Source organism: Mesoplodon densirostris, chromosome 15 (assembly GCF_025265405.1).
Source record: "Mesoplodon densirostris isolate mMesDen1 chromosome 15, mMesDen1 primary haplotype, whole genome shotgun sequence".
Taxonomy (NCBI): Eukaryota; Metazoa; Chordata; class Mammalia; order Artiodactyla; family Ziphiidae; genus Mesoplodon; species Mesoplodon densirostris.
The window spans coordinates 47,254,054-47,273,931 of NC_082675.1; the positions used below are offsets into that span (position 1 = coordinate 47,254,054).

At 44.1% G+C, this 19,878-nt stretch overlaps 1 protein-coding gene across 1 annotated transcript; it reads left to right on the forward strand.

Annotated features, from left to right (window-relative positions):
• The first annotated feature begins 2,551 nt into the window (after nucleotides 1-2,551).
• Nucleotides 2,552-8,835, forward strand: TTR (transthyretin). The gene is given in 4 exon segments (XM_060119286.1): nucleotides 2,552-2,620; nucleotides 3,634-3,767; nucleotides 7,335-7,470; nucleotides 8,728-8,835. Coding segments are annotated over 4 exon segments (447 nt in total).
• The last annotated feature ends 11,043 nt before the right edge of the window (nucleotides 8,836-19,878 follow it).

A 19,878-nucleotide genomic window follows, 5' to 3' on the forward strand; every position in this document is an offset into this window, starting at 1 on the left:
TAAAGTTGAAAATAAGATTCATAAACGAAAAAAGCAGAGATGATGGATAATATATGGTGATTTTTGATCATTGCGACCAAGAAGTCATGATGGGTAGTGTTATGTTGCGGGGAATGTGGTCGCAGCTATTACAGTTACGAATGGGTTCAGGTTGCATCATTTGCAGTAGAGCATCTTCCAAAGAAGGTTACTGTCTCAAAGTCCTGTGTACTGGCCTGATTCTACCTGGAGCATGTATCCAGTTCAGAGCATCACGTTTGAAAAGAAGCACTGACCACCGATGGGAGTGTATCAGAGGAGGAAGTTCTGGGTGATAAGGATTCTGGGAAATGTGTCTGAAAAGGAATCATTCAAAGAAGCTGGAATGTCTATTTGGCAAATAGAAAATAAGCTGTCACTCACCACTCAAATGGCTATCAGGAGACCAGCAATTTCAAACTCAAATTTCCAGGAGGCCAGGATGGAACACAGAGGAGAGAAACAGGACATGTGTAAGGAGAGAAAAAAGCTCAAGCGTGAGAGTGCCACTAGAGATGTTACCTAGCCTCAGAGTTGAAGGAGAGACCTGGTCGTTGTAATGTCTGAGAATGACAGCCCGAAGATTATCATCACATGTGAGAATAGGCCTAATGCTACATTCTTTTCTGATTTCTCAAGAGAAGCCAGAAATCCACATTTTCATGCAATATGTCTCAATTTTTAATTTTAACAACTATTTCAAAAAAAAATTTTAAAGACAGATTTCTCAGGCCAAACATAACATGTCTATGGGCTAGTGGCAGCCCAGTGTTGCCAGGCCATGATGTCTATGGGACACATTTCTCGGTTTTAACAGAAAGTAGCGCAAAGATGCATAGATGGAAGATTGACTTGGGACATGAGAGCACATTCGAATGTTTAGAATTCACAGTCAGAAAACAGACTCTCCACCCAAGCTCTGAGCATTGGGAAATAGTCCAGAGAATATTAGATGACAATATATGAAAGATATAAGAGAAAGGATTTTCTACTTAGCAGAGATGTTGAACTAAATTATAATTATACTTTATACCAGAATAGTGGCTTACAGGTTATCAAGCGCTTTTGTATTATCTCATGTAAAAAGTTATTAGAATAGTTCTTTGAAGTAGAAAAGTACGTATTTCTGTTTTACAAATGCATGAGCTGGGTATCTGAGATATTACATAATTCACAGAAGGTCATCCTGGAAACCAGGCAAGGGAATTAGGATTCAGGTCATCAATCTTCAAATTCAAAACTCTTTCCAGTGCTACTTCAGAGTCAGACTCTAAAGCTATGAGATTCCATTCCTAGCTATGCTCTGAACTGGATTTGCTCCTTTGTTATTTTTCTGTGGTCAGTTTCCTCTCCTGCATATTTCCATATTCCTGGAATGCCTTCCTGTCCCTTCCACTACTCCCTGAAAGCCCTTATCCTTCACCACCTCTTGTCCAGTTTCTTCCAAGCTGTCACCTAAAGGAATGCTCCCCCAACTCTCTGTGCTCCAAACTGGACTCACCCTTGACATGTGATTGTCCAAAATTTTTGTCTATCTTCTTTGCATCTTCTACATATACATCTTTATCAGGACAAAACCTGTCTTAACCCATAACAAAGCCACATGCACTTATGTGCACACACATACACACAAGAGCTGGTACTTGATCAATGAATCATCAAATGATTATAATTGCTGGACTTGTAAACTGGTCAGGAGAAAGAGAACCTTTCGTCAACCATGGCTTCTAATTCTCACAGCCATTTCTACTTCCTTCCAGAAACTTTGATTCTGACAAAAGCCAGCTGGGTAGCCTTGCTTCGGCACATTCAGTGCAGGAGAGGCCATAAAAAATATCTGGTTCTTTATATTTCAGGCTCGTGGATGCCAGTTTGAAATGTGTCATTATTCCTTGGGTCGAGAACCTTGTCTCAGAAGAACACAAAAATCATGGAGAAATTGCTGACTAAGTTAAGCTTCCAAATGACTTAGTTTGGCTGAAACATAGGTTTTTCAAATGTTAAGCACTGCCAAAGGTTTTTCCTCGTTGACTCATGGATATAGCTCGAGTGCAACGATGCTTTCTGATGCACTATATTTAAGCCTGTGTAGCCAAATGTCATTCCATGTGAAATAAGTTATTACAATTTGCATCTATCATTTAAAATGAATGATAAAATGAATAGAAAATGGAAAACATGCATAGAAATAATAGGTAGGGAGGAATAAAATCTCCAAGAATGTTGCTGCATCCAGCCACGCATGGAGAAGTGTATGCTTGTTTGTTTTGATTGTTTTGTTTTGGTGATCTAGCTGGTCAAATGACCTGTTAAGAATATTTCATAGAGCTAATGTTCTGATGCTCTAATCTGTCTAGGTAAGTTTCATATTTGTGTGGGTTACTTATCCTCCCTTTGTTGACTAAGTCAGTAATCAGAATCAGCAGGTTTGGAGTCAGGTTGGCAGGGCTCAGGAGGCTGGCTGGGGAGAAGTGAGTATAAAAGCCCGAAGCTGGGAGCAGCCCTTCTCAGAGACCCACCAGTCCTTGGCAGAATGGCTTCTTCCCGTCTGTTCCTCCTTTGCCTCGCTGGACTGGTATTTGTGTCTGAGGCTAGCCCTGTGGTGAGTGTTCGACTCTTTGAAGTCCTTTCTTATGTCTCCTGTGGACGAAGTAGAAGGGACTCCTTCTTGCTTTGCCAACCAGCTTTTGTTAGTAGGGCCAGGGCACCCAGCATCTATTTTTAAACATAATTGATTCAAACTTCAAAAAGAATGAAATTCTGCAGAGCTCACTGAACTGGGGCTTGGATCCTGGGCGCTCTCCTCTATGGCTTTGCAATGGTGCCTCAATTTCCTCAGATAAATGGTAGAAATAAAGATCCGATATTCCAGAAGCTGTTACTATTGAGTTTTCAGAAGCTTGACATTTGATAAAGTTGATTTCCCTTTAGCTAATCAAAAAGTATGTAGTGATTAACCTCTGAAAGGTTTGGCAGACAACGTTCTAGTCAGATATCTAACTCTTAAATCCTGAGAATTCCCTGGTGGTCCAGTGGTTAGGCCCCGGCCCTTTCACTGCTGCGGGCCCCAGTTTGACCCCTGGTTGGGAAACTAAGATCCCGCAAGCTATGCAGTACAGCCAAAAAGAAAAAAAAAACAAAAATTCTTAAACCCCCTAGGAGAATTAACTAAAACTATAAAAAGGGTCATGAAATCATCTGACATTATTTTACAGCAACTAGTAAGAGGGAATCACTACAGCAACAACTGAGTAAAATGCTCTCAGGTAAAACTATTTAGTCCTATGGCACAGTACATCTTTGCCATAATTCCACTCAAATGACAAGGCTTACTGAAGCAACTGTTCTCAGAGGGCCTATTTTCTCCCTTCAAGTTCGTTATACACACCCCCGCTGGAGCGCAGCACGTCCAGAGGCAGAAACCATTCCTTCTTTGGAGACAATCACGTCTCTGCTACACTGAGTGAGGGAAGCTCATTAACCATCAACACTTCCGTGGCTGGAAGTGGGATTCGCATGTCCTTTCTGCCTCGCTCCAAATCAAAGACCACAAATGACGCATCCTGTCGCTCTGACCAACTTTGTTGACTTGTCACTTGTCTTCTCTCTGCCCAGGGCTCTGGTGAATCCAAGTGTCCTCTGATGGTCAAAGTCCTAGATGTGGTCCAGGGCATTCCTGCTGTGAACGTGGGGGTGAAAGTGTTCAAAAAGGCTGCTGACGAGAACTGGGAGCCGTTTGCCTCGGGTGAGCTGCCCGGGGAACCCAGACGGAGGACTTGGTTATACCTTCCCGTCGCCCTGCCACTTGTTAGAGAGAGGGGCTCACATTGTTACCAGAAGGGGGGCCCCTTCCAGGGCCCGAGAGTGGGCTCTAGTCTAACACTCGGAAATGAACTGTCCGAGGAGACGCACGTGCTGACAAAGCAAGAGACTTTACTGGGCAGGAGCGCCCGGGCAGAGAGCAGCAGGTAAGGGAACCCAGGAGGACTGCTCTGCAACGTGGCTCGCAGTCTCAGGGTTTATGGTAATGGAGTTAGTTTCCGGCTGTCTCTGGCCAATCATCTTGCTTGTGCCCATATTTGGTCTGACTCAGGATCCTTCCTGGTGGCAGGCACATCTCTCTGCCAAGATGGATTCTAGCTCGAGGGTTTCTGGGAGGTCGGCAGGACCTATGGGCTGGCGTCTCCTCCCTCCTTTTGGCCCCTCTCGGGTTCTCCCAATTCGTTTTCTGAGGCAGTGCCGTGTTCCTTATCGGGACCTCCTGTTGTGAGACAACTCATGCAAGCAGTTGTTGTCGTACCGGGCCAAGGCGGGCGGTTTCGGTCAAAGGGTCCCTAACAACATCATTCACTAAAGGTCCACCAAGTAAACTGAAAATGTGGGCAGAGGGAAAGCGGATTCTGAGAAGGATGCCCTCTTGCCTTGCTCAGCTGCAAGTGACCAGGATCCTGAACAGCATTCCGGGCAGCTTCCTACTCCCCACTACACTTCACCACATTTTGGGGTCATGAACCACATGAAAAGGGTGATGAAAACTATGAACTCCATGCCCAGAAAAATACACATATACACACATACAAAAACATGCATATAATTTCAGGAATTCCAGATTCCTTGATGCCCTTGCATAACACTCCTTGTCTTGGAATGTTAGGAAAGATGAAGAATTTGTGGTGATTTATTAATGAAAGGAATGGAATCTAGGGGCTGCATGGAGGAGGTGACTGTCTGTAGTGTATCTGGATCGTCCAGAGTCCAGGGCTGTTGTCTAGCAAACTCTGGTGGAGCATCTACTCTGTGAGGCTGGGGCTATCGAGCTCCATAAGAAAAGACACGGAAGAGAAAGACACATGATAGCAAGCACAGCCACAGACCAGCCTCACCATGCCCCACTGCTGGGAGCCCAAATGACTTCTCACCTTCACCAGATGCTCTATAACTTTCACAGATTTCTTCCACCTCCACTAGCAAGAGTTTCAAAGAAAATGCACATTAGTAAAATCGAAACCAACCAACTAAAAGAATGAACAACGAAGAAACGCTCAGCACCAAGCGATACTGCTAAGAGTTTCTGTCCCCTGAGAAGAGAGTTTCTATGGGTTTTCAATGAATCCCAAGAATCTCATGATGATTCTTGAAATAGAATTTTTTTTTTTTTTTTTACACATGATGATTCTTCATCCATCATTGGGAAGGCCATTTTCTTTAGTGTGGTTTCCACTGAGTTTTTATTTGTTGGTTCATTTATGTTTCTATAAAATGCCAAGAACACTGTGGAAATGCCAAGTTAAGAGAACATTCTAAGCACGAGACAGAACGGATGCCAAAAACATTCAGATGAAAATAAATAAATAAAATAAAAAGGTAAAAAAAACCAAAACAACATTCAGATGTTTGTGGGAATTTTTTTTCTGATGATAAGACAAAAAAGGGAAATCCAATATTTTCTTCCTGGCAAGGAAGAAAGGTGGGAGGGTAATGAACAGAGTCAATAAAGACAACTTCCATTTTTACCTGTCTTAGTTTTTGCTATCTGATGGAGAGTGATTTCTAACACCAGCCATTGAGCAGGTACTTACATAGAAACAGAAGTTGCCTACTTTAAAAACAAAAAGGAGTTGCCTAGTATTTGTTGATGGCAAAGAGTTACCAAGGTGCCTAATCATATAAACAATGAAAAAGTCAGATATGGGTTTCTCCTTGTATTTTGGGGTTCCCATTATGTGTACAAATGATACCACCTCTGCAAGATACCTTCACACAACAGGGGAGAGAAGTGAGGCCCCCAGGTTCCCCAAGGGAACCGCAGTCAGAGAAGCTCATGGCCACTTCCAGGGGTAGTTAACGAACCTTCGCCCAAACACCAACCATGAATCGTAATGACTATTTTTTTTTTTTTTTGTAATGGTAAACTGTCTGGTAATTAGTTTACTGAAACCTAAATTGGAACATGTAGACACAGAAGTACATTGAAAAGATTTTTAGCTTTTGGGAAAGGAAACCCATTGCAATAAAACGTCAGTCTTTTCAACTGACAGCAAGAACTCCTCTCAGTTTTCTATGTATGAACAAAATCCCGTCACATCAAATTATCCAACAAGTTAATAAAAACAAATTTTCCTGAAACTGCACATCATTTAAGTCCTCCAAATTAGCGGCAGCCAGCTCAATCTGCGCTTGGTGTTTCCCCGGGACTGTGGACCCATAGGTCAGGCTAGCTCTGTTGCAGGCTACCTGGGTGCCAGGTGGGCCCCAGGGAGGTCACAGCTTCAGTAACTGCCTTCCTGAGTGGCCTGGGATGTCCCTCCTCCCCCACCATGATGGTTAGAGCTTCTTTGACCTTCCCACGCCTCACCCACAAGCCCCAAGTTAGCCCAGTTCAAATGCTTCCCTGAGTTTCTAGATGTTCCTCTATCTCCTGCCATTGGCCTGGAACCAGGGTTTTCATCTACAACTCCCCCCTCAAAACACAGGGGGGACAAGGCCCCTTGCTGGGGAAGCCATTTATTTTCCTCCTTACTTTGTACTGAATGGGGAAGGGGCCAAAAATGTGTTTTTTGTTTATTAGTAATGGGTCCTGTTGGATTGAATGACTTAAGAACGTGTCTATTGAAGTTAAAAGAGGTATCGTGTTTATATTAATGCTTTAAAGTTTGGTCACTCCGGGAGCATCAGTTTACAGGAGTGTAAATAGGTGATAATGAATGCAATGAAGGACCCCACATTAAAAGTGTACCTCTCTAGAAAATGTCAGTGTGTTTTTTTTTTCTTTTTTTTTAATTGGAGTAAAATTGGTTTACAATGTTGTGTTAGTTTCTGCTGTACAATGAAGTGAATCAGCTATATGTATACCTATATCCCCTCCCTCTTGGACCTCCCTCCTGCCCCCCATCCCACCCACCTAGGTCATCACAGAGCACCGAGCTGAGCTCCCCGTGCTATATAGCAGGTTCCCACCAGCTATCTATTTTACACATGGTAGTGTATTTATGACACATGGTAGTACTAGTATTTATGCATAATGACTTTTTTGAAGTGAAACCTCATAAGAGAAAAAGTCTACAATGAGCATTTTGAAATATTCCTGACAAATTTCCTGTCAGTTAATTTTAGACAGTTACTAGAATTTTCCCTGTCCTGACCTAGTTGAGAAAAAAAAAATATATATATATATATATATATACATATATATAATCACATACACAAACTGCACTTGTGTGTGTACGTGCATGTGTGTGTGTGTGTGTGTGGTGTCACCTCAAAATGGCATTTATTCCCTCAATGCCTAACTTAACGTGGACTTTTGCACCTTCTAGGAAAACCAGTGAATTTGGGGAGCTCCATGGGCTCACAACAGATGAAAAACTTGTAGAAGGAATATACAAAGTAGAATTAGACACCAAATCCTACTAGAAGTCACTTGGCTTTTCCCCTTTCCATGAATATGCAGAGGTGAGTGGATGGATGCTTGTGTTGTTTTTTATTTTTTGTTTGTTTTCAATCCCAGAAAATGCACCGTTTGCACTTTGCACACCTTGGAAAAGTCGGAAGGAATGTACTGGACTAGCACAGCTTCCCTTTCCCATTTCTACAATCAGAAATCCACAAAACTCTGAAAAGAAAACTTTTTCTCTGTTTGATGATAACTCATTTAGCAACATGACCTGAACTTACAAGATGCTCTTTAGAGACTTCATTCCTTCCACTGACTCCTATTGTTTGTCTGCTGAAGAAATATTAATATGTTGGTTTATTAGGCAACCCTCCAGACCCCACTTAGGGTGTTATACAGCAAAAAATAAGTGCATCATTTTACTTCTCTAAAATCTGACAATTTTTTCATTCCAAAACACAACTGGCTTCCAGAGGTTTGGAAAAGTGATTTCGGACAATGCATACAGAGACAGTAAATTCATAATAATAATAGCAGCACAATAGATAACACTTTTCAAGCATATACTACCACTGTTTTCTATATTTAACCTATGTAATCTTTGTAAGCAACCCACTGGAGCCATTCCTATTATTATCCTTATTTTACAGGTGACGAAAGTAAAGCACAGGGAAGTTAAATAACTTGTCAAGGTCATGGGGCCAGTAAGGGGAGGAGCAGTAATATTTACCACCAGGGCCCAGGCTGGGTTTAGCCTCAAGGTGTGCCTCAGCTTTCTTCCTGTGAGAAGTCACGCTAAAAAAAAAAAAAAAAGCCACATTTGTAACCCTTGGTTCACACTCTATTCCTCTGCTTATGAGGTAGTGGGAACCTCAGAGTTATCCATGTGCCCAATCTCCTTGCGTCTTCCTTGTCTGTAATAATTCCTTAAGTCATGTAAAACAGACGGCTGCCGTGGAAATAGAATGCAGACATGTCGGTCAGCATTAAAGATCAACTAATTGCATGAGCAATTAGGAGCTCTGTGATCTCCCTCGGTCAGGTTAGGGCCACCCTGATTTTTAGTGTGAATTTGCCAAAAAAAGAGAGAGACCTGATTATACAGGCGGGAGTAAAGAATCTGGTTGAAAGGGCTGCACAAGGCTCCAGCGGCTTAGCTGGCCAGCATATTTGGAGTTTTGCCTTTTGCTCACACTGTTCCAGAAAACAAAATAAGAAAGTAAAAATAATTTCTTTGGACTTGGAGTGGTCTCTCTGTCTGTGACTCATATTTGGAGGCTCTGCTGAAAAGCAATCCGGTCTGTGTTCCTTCCTAGGTGGTGTTCACAGCCAACGAGTCTGGCCACCGCCACTATACCATCATGGCCCTGCTCAGCCCCTACACCTACTCCACCACGGCCCTCATCAGCGGCCCCAAGGAGTGAGGGGCACCTGCTTCGGTGGACTTGCAGGATGAGGGACAGGACTTCGTGTAACCAACAGCATTCCATTTTTATTAAAGCAGTGCTTTCACTTTATAGGCTATGTTAGAAACTCGGGCAGAGACAATAAAACATTCCTATTAAAGCACTTCCCATTTCACCATTTGAACTTGCTTTTTTTTATGCTCCTGTTGTCCTCTCGAATAAAAAAAGAATCCAAATTTGACAGAAATGCAAAGGAACTCAAAGAACATCTCTGGCTGAACTCTGGGGGAAATCCAAATTTCCAATGTTTTCCAAGCTAAGCACATATTCGACCTCGTCCGCAGCTATTAAAAACACACATTCTGAAAATGAGAGAGCTTTCTTTTCCTCTCACCTTTGGTGAATAGCAAAAGGCAAATTCTAAGGGTCCTCTTCTTTATTATGTGCATTTCCTCTGAGTGCTTCGCTGATTTCAAGAGTAGCCCAGCTCCACCGGGACAGACTTACAGTGACTCAAGCCCTCTAATCCGGTTCAGAATGACCACAACCCACAGGCAGCTGACTAGGGGATGTGATCAGAGAACCCTCACACCCCCAACTCACTTGGACTAACTCGAAATTCATGTACTGAGAGACTGCTGTATGCCAGGCATTCCTTTAGATGCTTTGAACCTACAGAATAAGATCCAGTGCCTGCGTATAAAGAGCTCACATTCTTTTAAGAAGATAACTATGTCAACGTGATTTGACAAGGGCTATGGCCCAAGGCACCAGGCCTTGGTGGGAGGGCGGGAATGAGGGAGTAGCAAACAGCCTGGAGAAGTCAGAGAGGGATTCAGAATAAATTGCATTTGTTTGAAATTTGACTCAGCCATTTATCGGGTAGAAAAGGAGGAGGTATTCTAAGTAAGGAGAGCAGAGATTGCAAGAGCAGGCCAAGGGAAAGAGCTTGATAAATTGAGAGAACAGATGGGGATTAGAATGTTGGATCGTAGGGTGTATTGAGGTGCACTAGGTTGTGCCGCTGTAACAAACAACCCCAAATCTCTGTGCCTGAACACAAAGTTTATTTCTCATGAGTGCTAAGTCCAATGCAGAAGTTCATGTTCTGGTGACCCTCAAGGTGGCTTTCCTCCACATGGTGACTCAGGGCCCCAGTTTGATTTATTTTGTGGCTTCAAGGGACACCTAGTCAGCAGACTGGAGGAATAAATTATGGTATTAGCTGCCTCTGCACTGAAGTGTCACACATGATTCTCCCTGACATTTCACGGGCCGGAACTAGTTACACGGTCCCATTCAGATGCACTGAGCAATATGGTCCCCAGCTGAGAGTCATTTCCCAGAACTCTACAGTCTGGAAAAAAAGCACTAAAAAATCTGTGTTGGTCAACAACCATTTCTGTCACAGTAGGGTTGGGAGTGGCGGGAAATGAGGCTGGAGTGAAGGCTGATGGCCCTGATGTCACCTTGATTTGGGGCTTCTACCCTCCAGAACTGAGAGAGAGAACCATGTGTCTCTGCCTTCATATGGCTGCCTTCTTACTGGATTATAATCTCATCTTTTATTTTTTAAATATACATTTTATTGTGGTAAAAAAACACATAAAATTTATCACCTTAACCATTTTTAAGTATTCAGTTTGTAGTGTTAAGTATTTTCACATTATTGTGAAACAGATCTCCAGAACTTTTTCATCTTGCAAATCTGAAACTCTATACCCATTAAACAACAACACCACTGGGCCCCCTCCACACGGCCCCTGGGGACTACCATTCTGTCTTCTGTGTCTATGGATTTGAATTTGAATTTACTTTAGATCCTCATATAAGTAGAATCAAACAGTATTTGTCTTTTTGTGACAAGTGTGACCTCATCTTAACCAATTACATCTCCCATGACCCTATTTCAAAATAAAGTCACATTCTGAGGTACTGGAGGTTAGGACTTAAACATATATTTTGAGGGGGACACAATTTAACTCATAACACTTGTCTTTCATGACATTGACAGTTTTGAACAGTACTGGTATCCGTTATTTTGGAGAACCACCCTCAGTCTGGACTCACCTGGCATTTTTTCAGGATTGGACTGAAATTATTGTTTTTGGTAAGAATACCACAGAAGTGATATCAGTGTCCATCTGAGTGCGTTATAGTTAGAAGTTGATGTTGTCAATACGTCATATTCTATGCCCCATTTTGGATCAACAGAAAGTCTCACGTATTGTGCTGGTGTGGGTGGGAAGGAAATCTCATGGCAGCGAGGAAGAGGAGACAGAGAGGAAGAACCCTGGAACCTAGAAACACAGCCATGACGTTGTTGTTGTAGCTTTATAGGCTGGTGATGAAACCAAGATTCAACAAATGGAGAGAGGACAGTGTGTCAGTACTCTCCAGCCCAAATCCACCAGGAACACGTGTGTAGCTGAACCATTTGGACTTACTACTCATCCCAGCAAGAGAGAACACACAATACTCTCACTAAGACAGTATTAGACAGACCCTATCACAGGGTTTGGGCTTTGCTTGGGTGACTTGGGGGAGAGTCTAAGAAAGTGGGACTCCACTCTCTAGACTGGACGCCATCAGAAAGTGGGGACAATTCTATGGCTGAGATCTCAACAGTTCATCTGTAGGGAAGGCAGACCAGAGGAGACACAAAGCTGTGACTGGTAAAGCAGAAATAGTTACTCCTTTTAGAGAAAAGGGAGGTTTGGGATTTTGTGGGTTTCAACGATTTCTTTTTTTCTTGCTTTGTTGTGGTCTTAGACCGACATTGTTTGATGTTCTGTGAGATTGTCGTATCCAACAGAGCAACGATGGCCCAAACTAGCTTGTAATAAACTTGAGGCCAGTTTCCGAATGCCAGCAGCTGCTTTCCCACCCTCTTCCTCAATGTCTATAGAGCTGTTGAGAACAAAAAATCAGAAAATAGTGGTGATAGCTTTGCTGTGAAAGGAGAATTAGAGGAGTCCATGAAATTTTAGGCATCAATCGGTCCTGGCCAGCAGATTGAACGGACCACCCAGTCACTGAGCTCGGGAATGTGGGCAGAGGGCAGATTTGTAGTCAGCGATGGGTGAGTTCAATTTTAGCCACGGTGAGCTTGAATTCATTAAGTCAGTTTTCAATCTCACACCTTGGAAGTCAGCATTGTGTGCATACATACAGGCAGAAAACAAAACTCACTAATATTAAAATACCTCCTGAAACATTTGGATAGCACCTGCCAAACAAGGGAATTTAGGGTGTTTATGCCTTAACCTGTATTTTGTTCACAAAGGTGACACTTCTAAGAACTTTTATTTCTCACCCAAACCCTCAGTCTTATGCCCATTCCTTCCTTTTACTTCTCATTTCAGAGAACACAACACTCCCGCCCCTGCTTCAGCCCCATGACTTCTTCTTCCTGCCTTTCAAAATGGAAATAAGCTCAGAATCAATTCCATTTTCCTAGCTTCCCATTCTCTGTGGGTTAGAACTGCCCCAGTTAATTTAAAGCCAAGGCAGATGGTAATTCATCTTTGGCAATCAGTGCAAATGCTGAAGGTCTGTTCCGGAATCACTGTCAGCCAGCAAGGAGAGAGGGGTTACCTGCAGCTGCTTAAACAAACACTGAGATGTGGAGCTTCCCCAGGGGCTCAGCAGTCATCCACCCACTGCCGCTGCCACTAATGTCACTTCCCAGGAGGCTGAAGGTTGGGAAACTGCGTATAAGGCAGGAATGCAACAGTGGGCTTGGGAGAGAACACTGGGGATGGCACGCAAGCCCTGGCAGCTGCCCAAATGAGGACTCACGCTGAGCTGAGTAGACACGACTCAACAGCCTTCCTCAGGAGAGTGATTTGGAAAATACCCTGGAATGTATTTCCAAGTATGTGGAGGACAGTCCCTAGCACATAGTCAGTGCTCAGTAAATATTTGCCAAAGGAATGAATGGAAAGGGTGGATCCAGGTAGGCAAATAGTTCTGAGCCCTTAAAGTCCCTTGGGTTTTTACCAGGGTGTTTTTCCCTCTCATACAGACATGTGAGAAATGGCACCATGGAATGGACCAGTTTGTTGGGAAACACTAAAAGACTACCAGCTCCTGGGAGTAACCTCGTTCAAATATTCAGTGTCAGGATCTGCATCCTTGGATTGATTTCAAGAACTCAGTCACCAAGAATGTCTACCATAAAATTAGTCGATGTAAAATGTCCCATTGGGTGGCTGGCTAGCTCAGTTGGTGTAGCGTGAGACTCTTAAAGTTGCCACTGCCTAGGCCCAGGGCCAAAAGAAAAAAGGGTTCCTTTACTCAAAACTACAACTAAAGCCCACTGAGTGGATTTTGCCTCATTGTCTTGAAAGGCAGAGAAGCTCTGCTATTCTAGGCCTCCCCACAGAGAAGCAGCATGGGATGTGGGTCCTGCCTGGGGCCGGCACTGCAGGGGGGTCAGAGCCCTGCATGGAAGTTGGGGGCTTGCCAGGAGTCAAGACCCTTCCTGTCTGGACTTTCTCTGTGCAGATACAAATACTCAGCAAAATCCACGAATGCTCTATAATGAATATTTCAGCCACATTGCCAGCAACCATTCCATCCATCCGTCTTCCACGGGGTAGCAATGGAAAAGCTCTCACCCTTAGTTCCTGCAGAAGGGGAGTGGAAGCTTCTCTACCTAAATTAATCAGTGAAATCTCATCATTTTTGCCCTGGTGTTTAGCCAGGGCCACTCGGGACCTAAAATGGCCCAATCAGAGGGAAACCCAGGACTTCTCTTTTATGGTGAGATCAAATGAGGTGCCTCCCTGGAAGAATGCAGCCCTGGGAGGTGCTGGCAGCCATCTATGACCACGAGGGGAGCGATCCTCAGGAGAGAGCCAGTTCCAGAAATGTGGCAGGTCAGTCTTGGTGACAAGGTGAAGCAGCTGAAGCATTTAATATTTCTCAAATTTTCACGGCATTAACCAGTAGTTTCCTTATTTTTCAAGAGTTTGATTCATTTTCTATAAATCAATTTTTATTTAGAACAATGACTTTTTAAAATAAAACATACTTTTTTAAAACAAACTTTTTGTTTTAAACAAACTAGAGAGGGAGGAAGGAAGGGAGGAAGGGAGGGGGGAAGTGAGGGAGGGAGAAGGAGGGAAAGGAGGGAGGGAGGAAGGGAGGAAGAGTGGGAAGGGAGGGAGGGAGGGAAGTGAGGGGGAGAGGGAGGGAGGGAGAGAGGGAGGGAGGAAGGGAGGGAAGGGAGGGAGGGAAGGGAGGGAAGAGAGGGAGGAAGGGAGGAAGGGAGGGAAGGGAGGGAGGGAAGGAAGGGAGGGAAGGGAGGGAAGGAAGGGAGGGAGAGAGGGAGGGAGGGAGGAAGGGTGGGAAGGGAGGGAAGGGAGGGAGGGAAGGGAGGGAAGGGAGGGAGGGAAGGGAGGGAGAGAGGGAGGAAGGGCGGAAGGGAGGAAGGGAGGGAAGGGAGGGAGGGAAGGGAGGGAGAGAGGGAGGAAGGAAGGGAGGAAGGGAGGGAGGGAAGGGAGGGAAGAGAGGGAGGAAGGAAGGGAGGAAGAGAGAGAGGGAAGGAAGTGAGGGAGAGAGGGAGAGAGGGAGGGAGAGAGGGAGGGAGGAAGGGTGGGAAGGGAGGGGAGGGAAGGAAGGGAGGGAAGGGAGGGAAAGGAGGGAGGGAGGGGAGGAAGGGAGGGAGGAAGGGAAGGAGGGAGGGAGGGAGGGAGGGAAGGAAGTGAGGGAGGGAGGGAAGGAAGGAGGGGAGGAAGGGAGGGGGAGGGAGGGAAGGCAGGAGGGAGGGAAGGCAGGAGGGAAGGGAGGGAGGTAAAGGGAGGGAGGGAGGGAGGAGGGAGGAAGGATGGAGGGAGGAAAGTCAGTATTGCCATAAAAATATTAAAATGCTATGGTAGCATAATAGAAAAAAAAAACTTGTTCTGATTCCTGGGGGCCTGGAGGCCTCACAGAGGAGATGACAGATGAGCTACTCCTTAGAAGCTAAGTAGGAGGCACCAGGCAAATAAGGAGGAAAAAGCCGTTTCTGGAGAGAAGACTGAATTGCAGAGGGACAAAGATTTGAGAGTGCTTTAAATATGCAGAGAAAGGCAAGCAATTTGGTTTACTTAGAGGCTAGGAGGTTTCATATCAAAGTAGCAAAAGACTGAAGGGCTATGCTAAAAAAGTTAAAGACTGGTAGGCAATGGGGAAGCTAGTGAAGGTAAATGATCTGCTCTGATCCAGCTTTTTCAGAGCCCAGTCTTGTGTCTGGAGTGGACTGAATGCGGGGAGCCTGAAAGCTGTCACAATTGTCCAGTGGAGGGGTGGTAAATACCATTTATATTTCTTTTTTTTAATTGATAGCTAGTAAAAGAAATGGAAAGAAAAGAACTAGATGATTTTTGTTTATTTTTGGCTGTGTTGGGTCTTCGTTGCTGCACGTGGGCTTTCTCTAGTTGTGGCGAGCGGGGGCTACTCTTCGTTGCGGTGCATGGGCTTCTCATTGCAGTGGCTTCTCTTGTCGCGGAGTATGGGCTCTAGGCGCATGGGCTTCAGTAGTTGTGGCACGTGGGCTCAGTAGTTGTGGCGCATGGGCTTAGGAGCTCCGCAGCATGTGGGATCTTCCTGGACCAGGGTTCAAACCCGTGTCCCCTGCATTGGCAGGCGGATTCTTTTTTTTTTTCTTTTAAAAATTTTTATTTTTTAATATTAGTTTTTATTGGAGTATAGTTGATTTACAATGTTGTGTTAGTTTCTACTCTACAGCAAAGTGACTCATATATATATACATATATGTTATACATATGTCCACTCTTTTTTACATGGTTTTCCCATTACAGTTCTTTTAAGTGATAGGCAGGTGACATTACAAAACAGCTGTCCATCCTTCTCAGCCATGGCCCAAGTCAATCCTTAACCAGCTCAAGTCTTCCAAGGCTTGGGATGCTAAATCATTGAAGGATTCTCTTCTCAAAGCAGATGGAAAGGGAGTCTACTGCTGCCCCTTAATGCAACTTGTTCCTCGATTCAATCCTAGTCCTTCCCTGGAAACGCCAGGTGGGCCAGGAGATGAGTCTGATTATGGTTTTACCAGATCATGTGACACAAACGAATGTCATTAGATGGACTAACTCCCAATTAACAAGGGCAGATACTTGGGCTAGACCGTGTGGCCTCTTTGAAGGTCTACCACAGAACTCTGATTTCAGGGGCACACAGCCTGAAGAGGAGTCCTGACTTAGCAAGAAGCCAAGTAAAAAAATTTATGGGACAAGGGACTCTTCTGAGGAAGGCCAATAACAGATTGAAGGGAAGGCCATTTGAAAAGCAGTGAAAAAGTAAAAAGAAAAAAGACATTACCTACTGTGTCCACACCCTCTGGGGATGGGGTATAAATGCTCCCCAGAGGCAGGAGACTCACTGGCTCCTTGAAGACCTTGGACTCTGTCTTCAGCCAGGCACCTCACTCCCTCCAACACCATGCCTTACAACTTCTGGGGCAGGCGGATTCTTAATCACTGCGCCACCAGGGAAGCCCAGAACTAGATGATTTTAAAGTTCCCTTCCTGATCTAAAGTTCTGTGGTATCATGACTCCTATTCAATTTGTTCTCCCAGTGGGATTGGGAATTATAATACTTTAGCTACTAGGCTTAGAATAAAAAATTCTATTTGCTGTACTCCCAGTAAATGACTCATAAAAGAAGTTTTTAGATAAATAGCTACTAACATTTTTTATTAAACAATTACTCAATTATTTCCTCTGATGTATACTAACAAGCCTTTGAATAGTTTTTTCCCTTACGAAAGCACACTATAAAAGCAATGCCGGGGCCTCCCTGGTGGCGCAAGTGGTTGAGAGTCCGCCTGCCGATGCAGGGGATACGGGTTCGTGCCCCGGTCTGGGAGGATCCCATATGCCGCGGAGCGGCTGGGCCCGTGAGCCATGGCCGCTGAGCCTGCGCGTCCGGAGCCTGTGCTCCGCAACGGGGGAGGCCACAACAGTGAGAGGCCCGCATACCGAAAAAAAAAAAAAAAAAAAAAGCAATGCCGTATTTTTTGTAACTTCGAAGCAGCAAAACCCCTCAGACTGCAGACTCGGAAGAACAAGCAATGTCTGCTGTTTAGTTTTTTTTTTTTTTAACTTTAATAAGTTGTTGGACTTTGAAGTTAAAGTCTAGAGTCAGGAATTAGTTTCTAGAAAGGTTTTTATAAGACCTTAACAATACAAACTAAACTGTGTACAAAAAAAAAAAGAAAAACACTCAGTAAAAATGGGAAGAAAACAAGACCCTGCAAACATGCATTAGTGATGTTTATATAACGCAGCAAGAACAACGATTGAGTAGGAATCTTTCTACTTGTTAAGGTCGATCATTAGCTAATGAAGGATACACTCATTTGTTCTGCTTTGCTCAAATAATTTTTAAAATGTTTCTGTTTAAGATCGATTTTAGGGTTTGCTTTTTAAATTGTGTTTTTTGATTACATAAAAACATTGACATGGTTCCAGTTCCTAACTATGTAAAAATTGTAAAGAATCAGTCTCACTGCCAGCCCTGTGCCCTCCACCCCTTGCCAGCCTCTCCCCACCAGGCCATTTTATTAGTTTCTGGTTTTTCCTGCTAGTCACTGCTTTGTCTAAAAAAACAAACAAACATATAGTTTTACTTCCCCATCTTTCATTCACAAAAGGTAGCATTTTAGATATGTGTGAACCTTATTATTTTTTCCCACAGGATACTATCAGTCTGGAAATCAGTACGTATCAGAACACAGAATTTGTGCCTCCTCTTTTATATGTCTGTGAAGGGCCCCAGGGCATGGTGACCAGGGCCAATTCAACCAGCTGTCCCTCCGCAGGCATTCAGGTGCTCCCAAACTTTTGCTACTCTCATGCCTCAATGAATAAACTTGTACATATGTTGGTTTCATAGCTGTAGAAATGTGTCTTTAGCATAGATGCCTCAGAAAGGATTTCTGGGACAAAGGGTAAATTCTTTAGTCATTTTGCTAGATACCGCTAAATTCCCCTCCAAAGAGGTTGTGACCTTTTGCATCCTATGTATGAAAGTGCCTGATTCTCCACTGTCTCACCAATAGTGTTGGTGAAACCTCTGATTTTTGCCAATCTGATAGGTCAGAACTGGTACTTTGATGTAATTTGAATCTGAATCTCTTTTATTGTGAGTGGAGTTGATTATCTTTCATGTAGGACCTTTGACCTTTTTAAATTCTGAAGTCATTGTAGACACTCATGCAGTTGTAAGAAATAACAGAGAGAGATCCCTGGACCCTTTACCCAGCCCTCCTCCCTGTGGTCACACGGTACAAAGTTATAGTGCAATGTCACAACCACTAAATTGACATCCACACAGTCAAGTACAGAAGAGTTCCTTATCTTTCTTTTTATGTGACATTTTTAGGTGAGTTGGACATGACCAGGTAAACGCATTCCATTCACTTCTCCCACTAATTACCAAACAACAACAACACACGAAGCCTACCAGAAGATTCCGAAAGGTGGGGTAAGGAAGACCAACTGCCGAGGGACACAGAGACTCGAGGAACAACCCAGCCATGAGTCCCGGGAGTTCTTTTCTTGCCTCTCTGATATCCCAGCCTGGGTGCTAGAGAGGTCAGCAACCAGAAGTGCCCATAACTGACCCAAAGAGAAAAAGCCCCTCAAGAAATGCCCGCTCTCCACATCCTGAGAACCTAGAAGGGAGCAGACCAGCAGGCACCGTTCAACCATACTGTCTATTCTCCAGAAGGGCACCCTAAGAATAGCCAGGGCCTTTCCCACCCCCTCTGAGGAGCAGTGGTGGCCAAACCCTATTGCCCCACCCACTCTCCACCCCCATCTCCTCCGTGGTGACGAGCCTGTGGGTGGAACTCTGGGAACTCCCCTCTTTTATGTGGCCTGAGACTTTTGCCCCTTTTTCTGTTGGGTTTCCAAGTAGGTTATAAGATAGAGGAAAAGAGGCTGGCCCCCATGAGAAGCCCTTGGCGAGCATCTCCCTTACTTGGCTGTAGCCTCCTTGGGGGAAGGAACCGGGTCTTAAGTCAGTCTCATGCCACCAGAACAGCCCAGTGCCTGAGACACAGCAGGTACTTAATAAATGCCCTAAAATATTGGGGTTGGAGAGACTAGAGACCAGCCTGCCAGAAGCTGCTAGACAGGCTGAAAGACTGCATAATTATCCTATACAAAATGACATTTATACAAGGTCAAGGGATAATGGAATAACGTGGGGCGAATCTGGTTACCCATAGTGACCCTGTTCTGCCTGAACAAAAGCACTCATGGGATTTCATTAAGACTCCAGGGAAACTAACAGCCACCATGATGTTTCCTGATTCTAACAGTGGTGGTGGTAGAAGGAGAAAGGAGAAGAGCAGGTGAAGGAATGGAAGAAGGGGAGGAAGGACTGTGTAAAAGAAGTTGAATCCTTGGAAATTAACTAAATATGCTTTAAAAACCACCTCAGATGGAAATGATGTCCCAGAGGTAAATTAACGCCTTCTCCTTGATAAATCAAGCAGGTGTTTTCAGGATCTGCTCTCAAACTCTTTCATCACAGTATCTGTGCCTTGTGACAACATTTATTTTGTGGTATCATTCTTAAAATATGACCCAAGACAACTGTCATGAAAGAAAAACTTGTCACTCTAAAGCTGACAACTGACTTAATATAAGCCAAGCTTCTGCTCAAGAGTCCAGGACTGTGCTAAGTGCTCTACTAGAATTAGCTGCTTTCATCATTTGAACAATCCTCAGGTAGTTCCGATTGTCCTCCATTGAGAGACCAAGAAATTGAGGACCACAGAGGTTTAAAATTTTGCTATAATTTCACAGCCAATAATAAGGAATCTGTGAATTCAAACTCAGATCAGTCTGAATCCAGAGTCTTTGCTTATAACTACCACCTTCCACACAGTTCTACTAAGAATTAACCGCAAATATTCAAGGTCTATTGCAGAAAAGCACTGATCTCAGCTATCCTTCTGAAGTGTAGCGTTTCCAGCTGAGAAATACTCAGCACGTGCAGAAAAGCTGCTCCTCCAAGATGCTCTGTTGGCTCTTTAATAT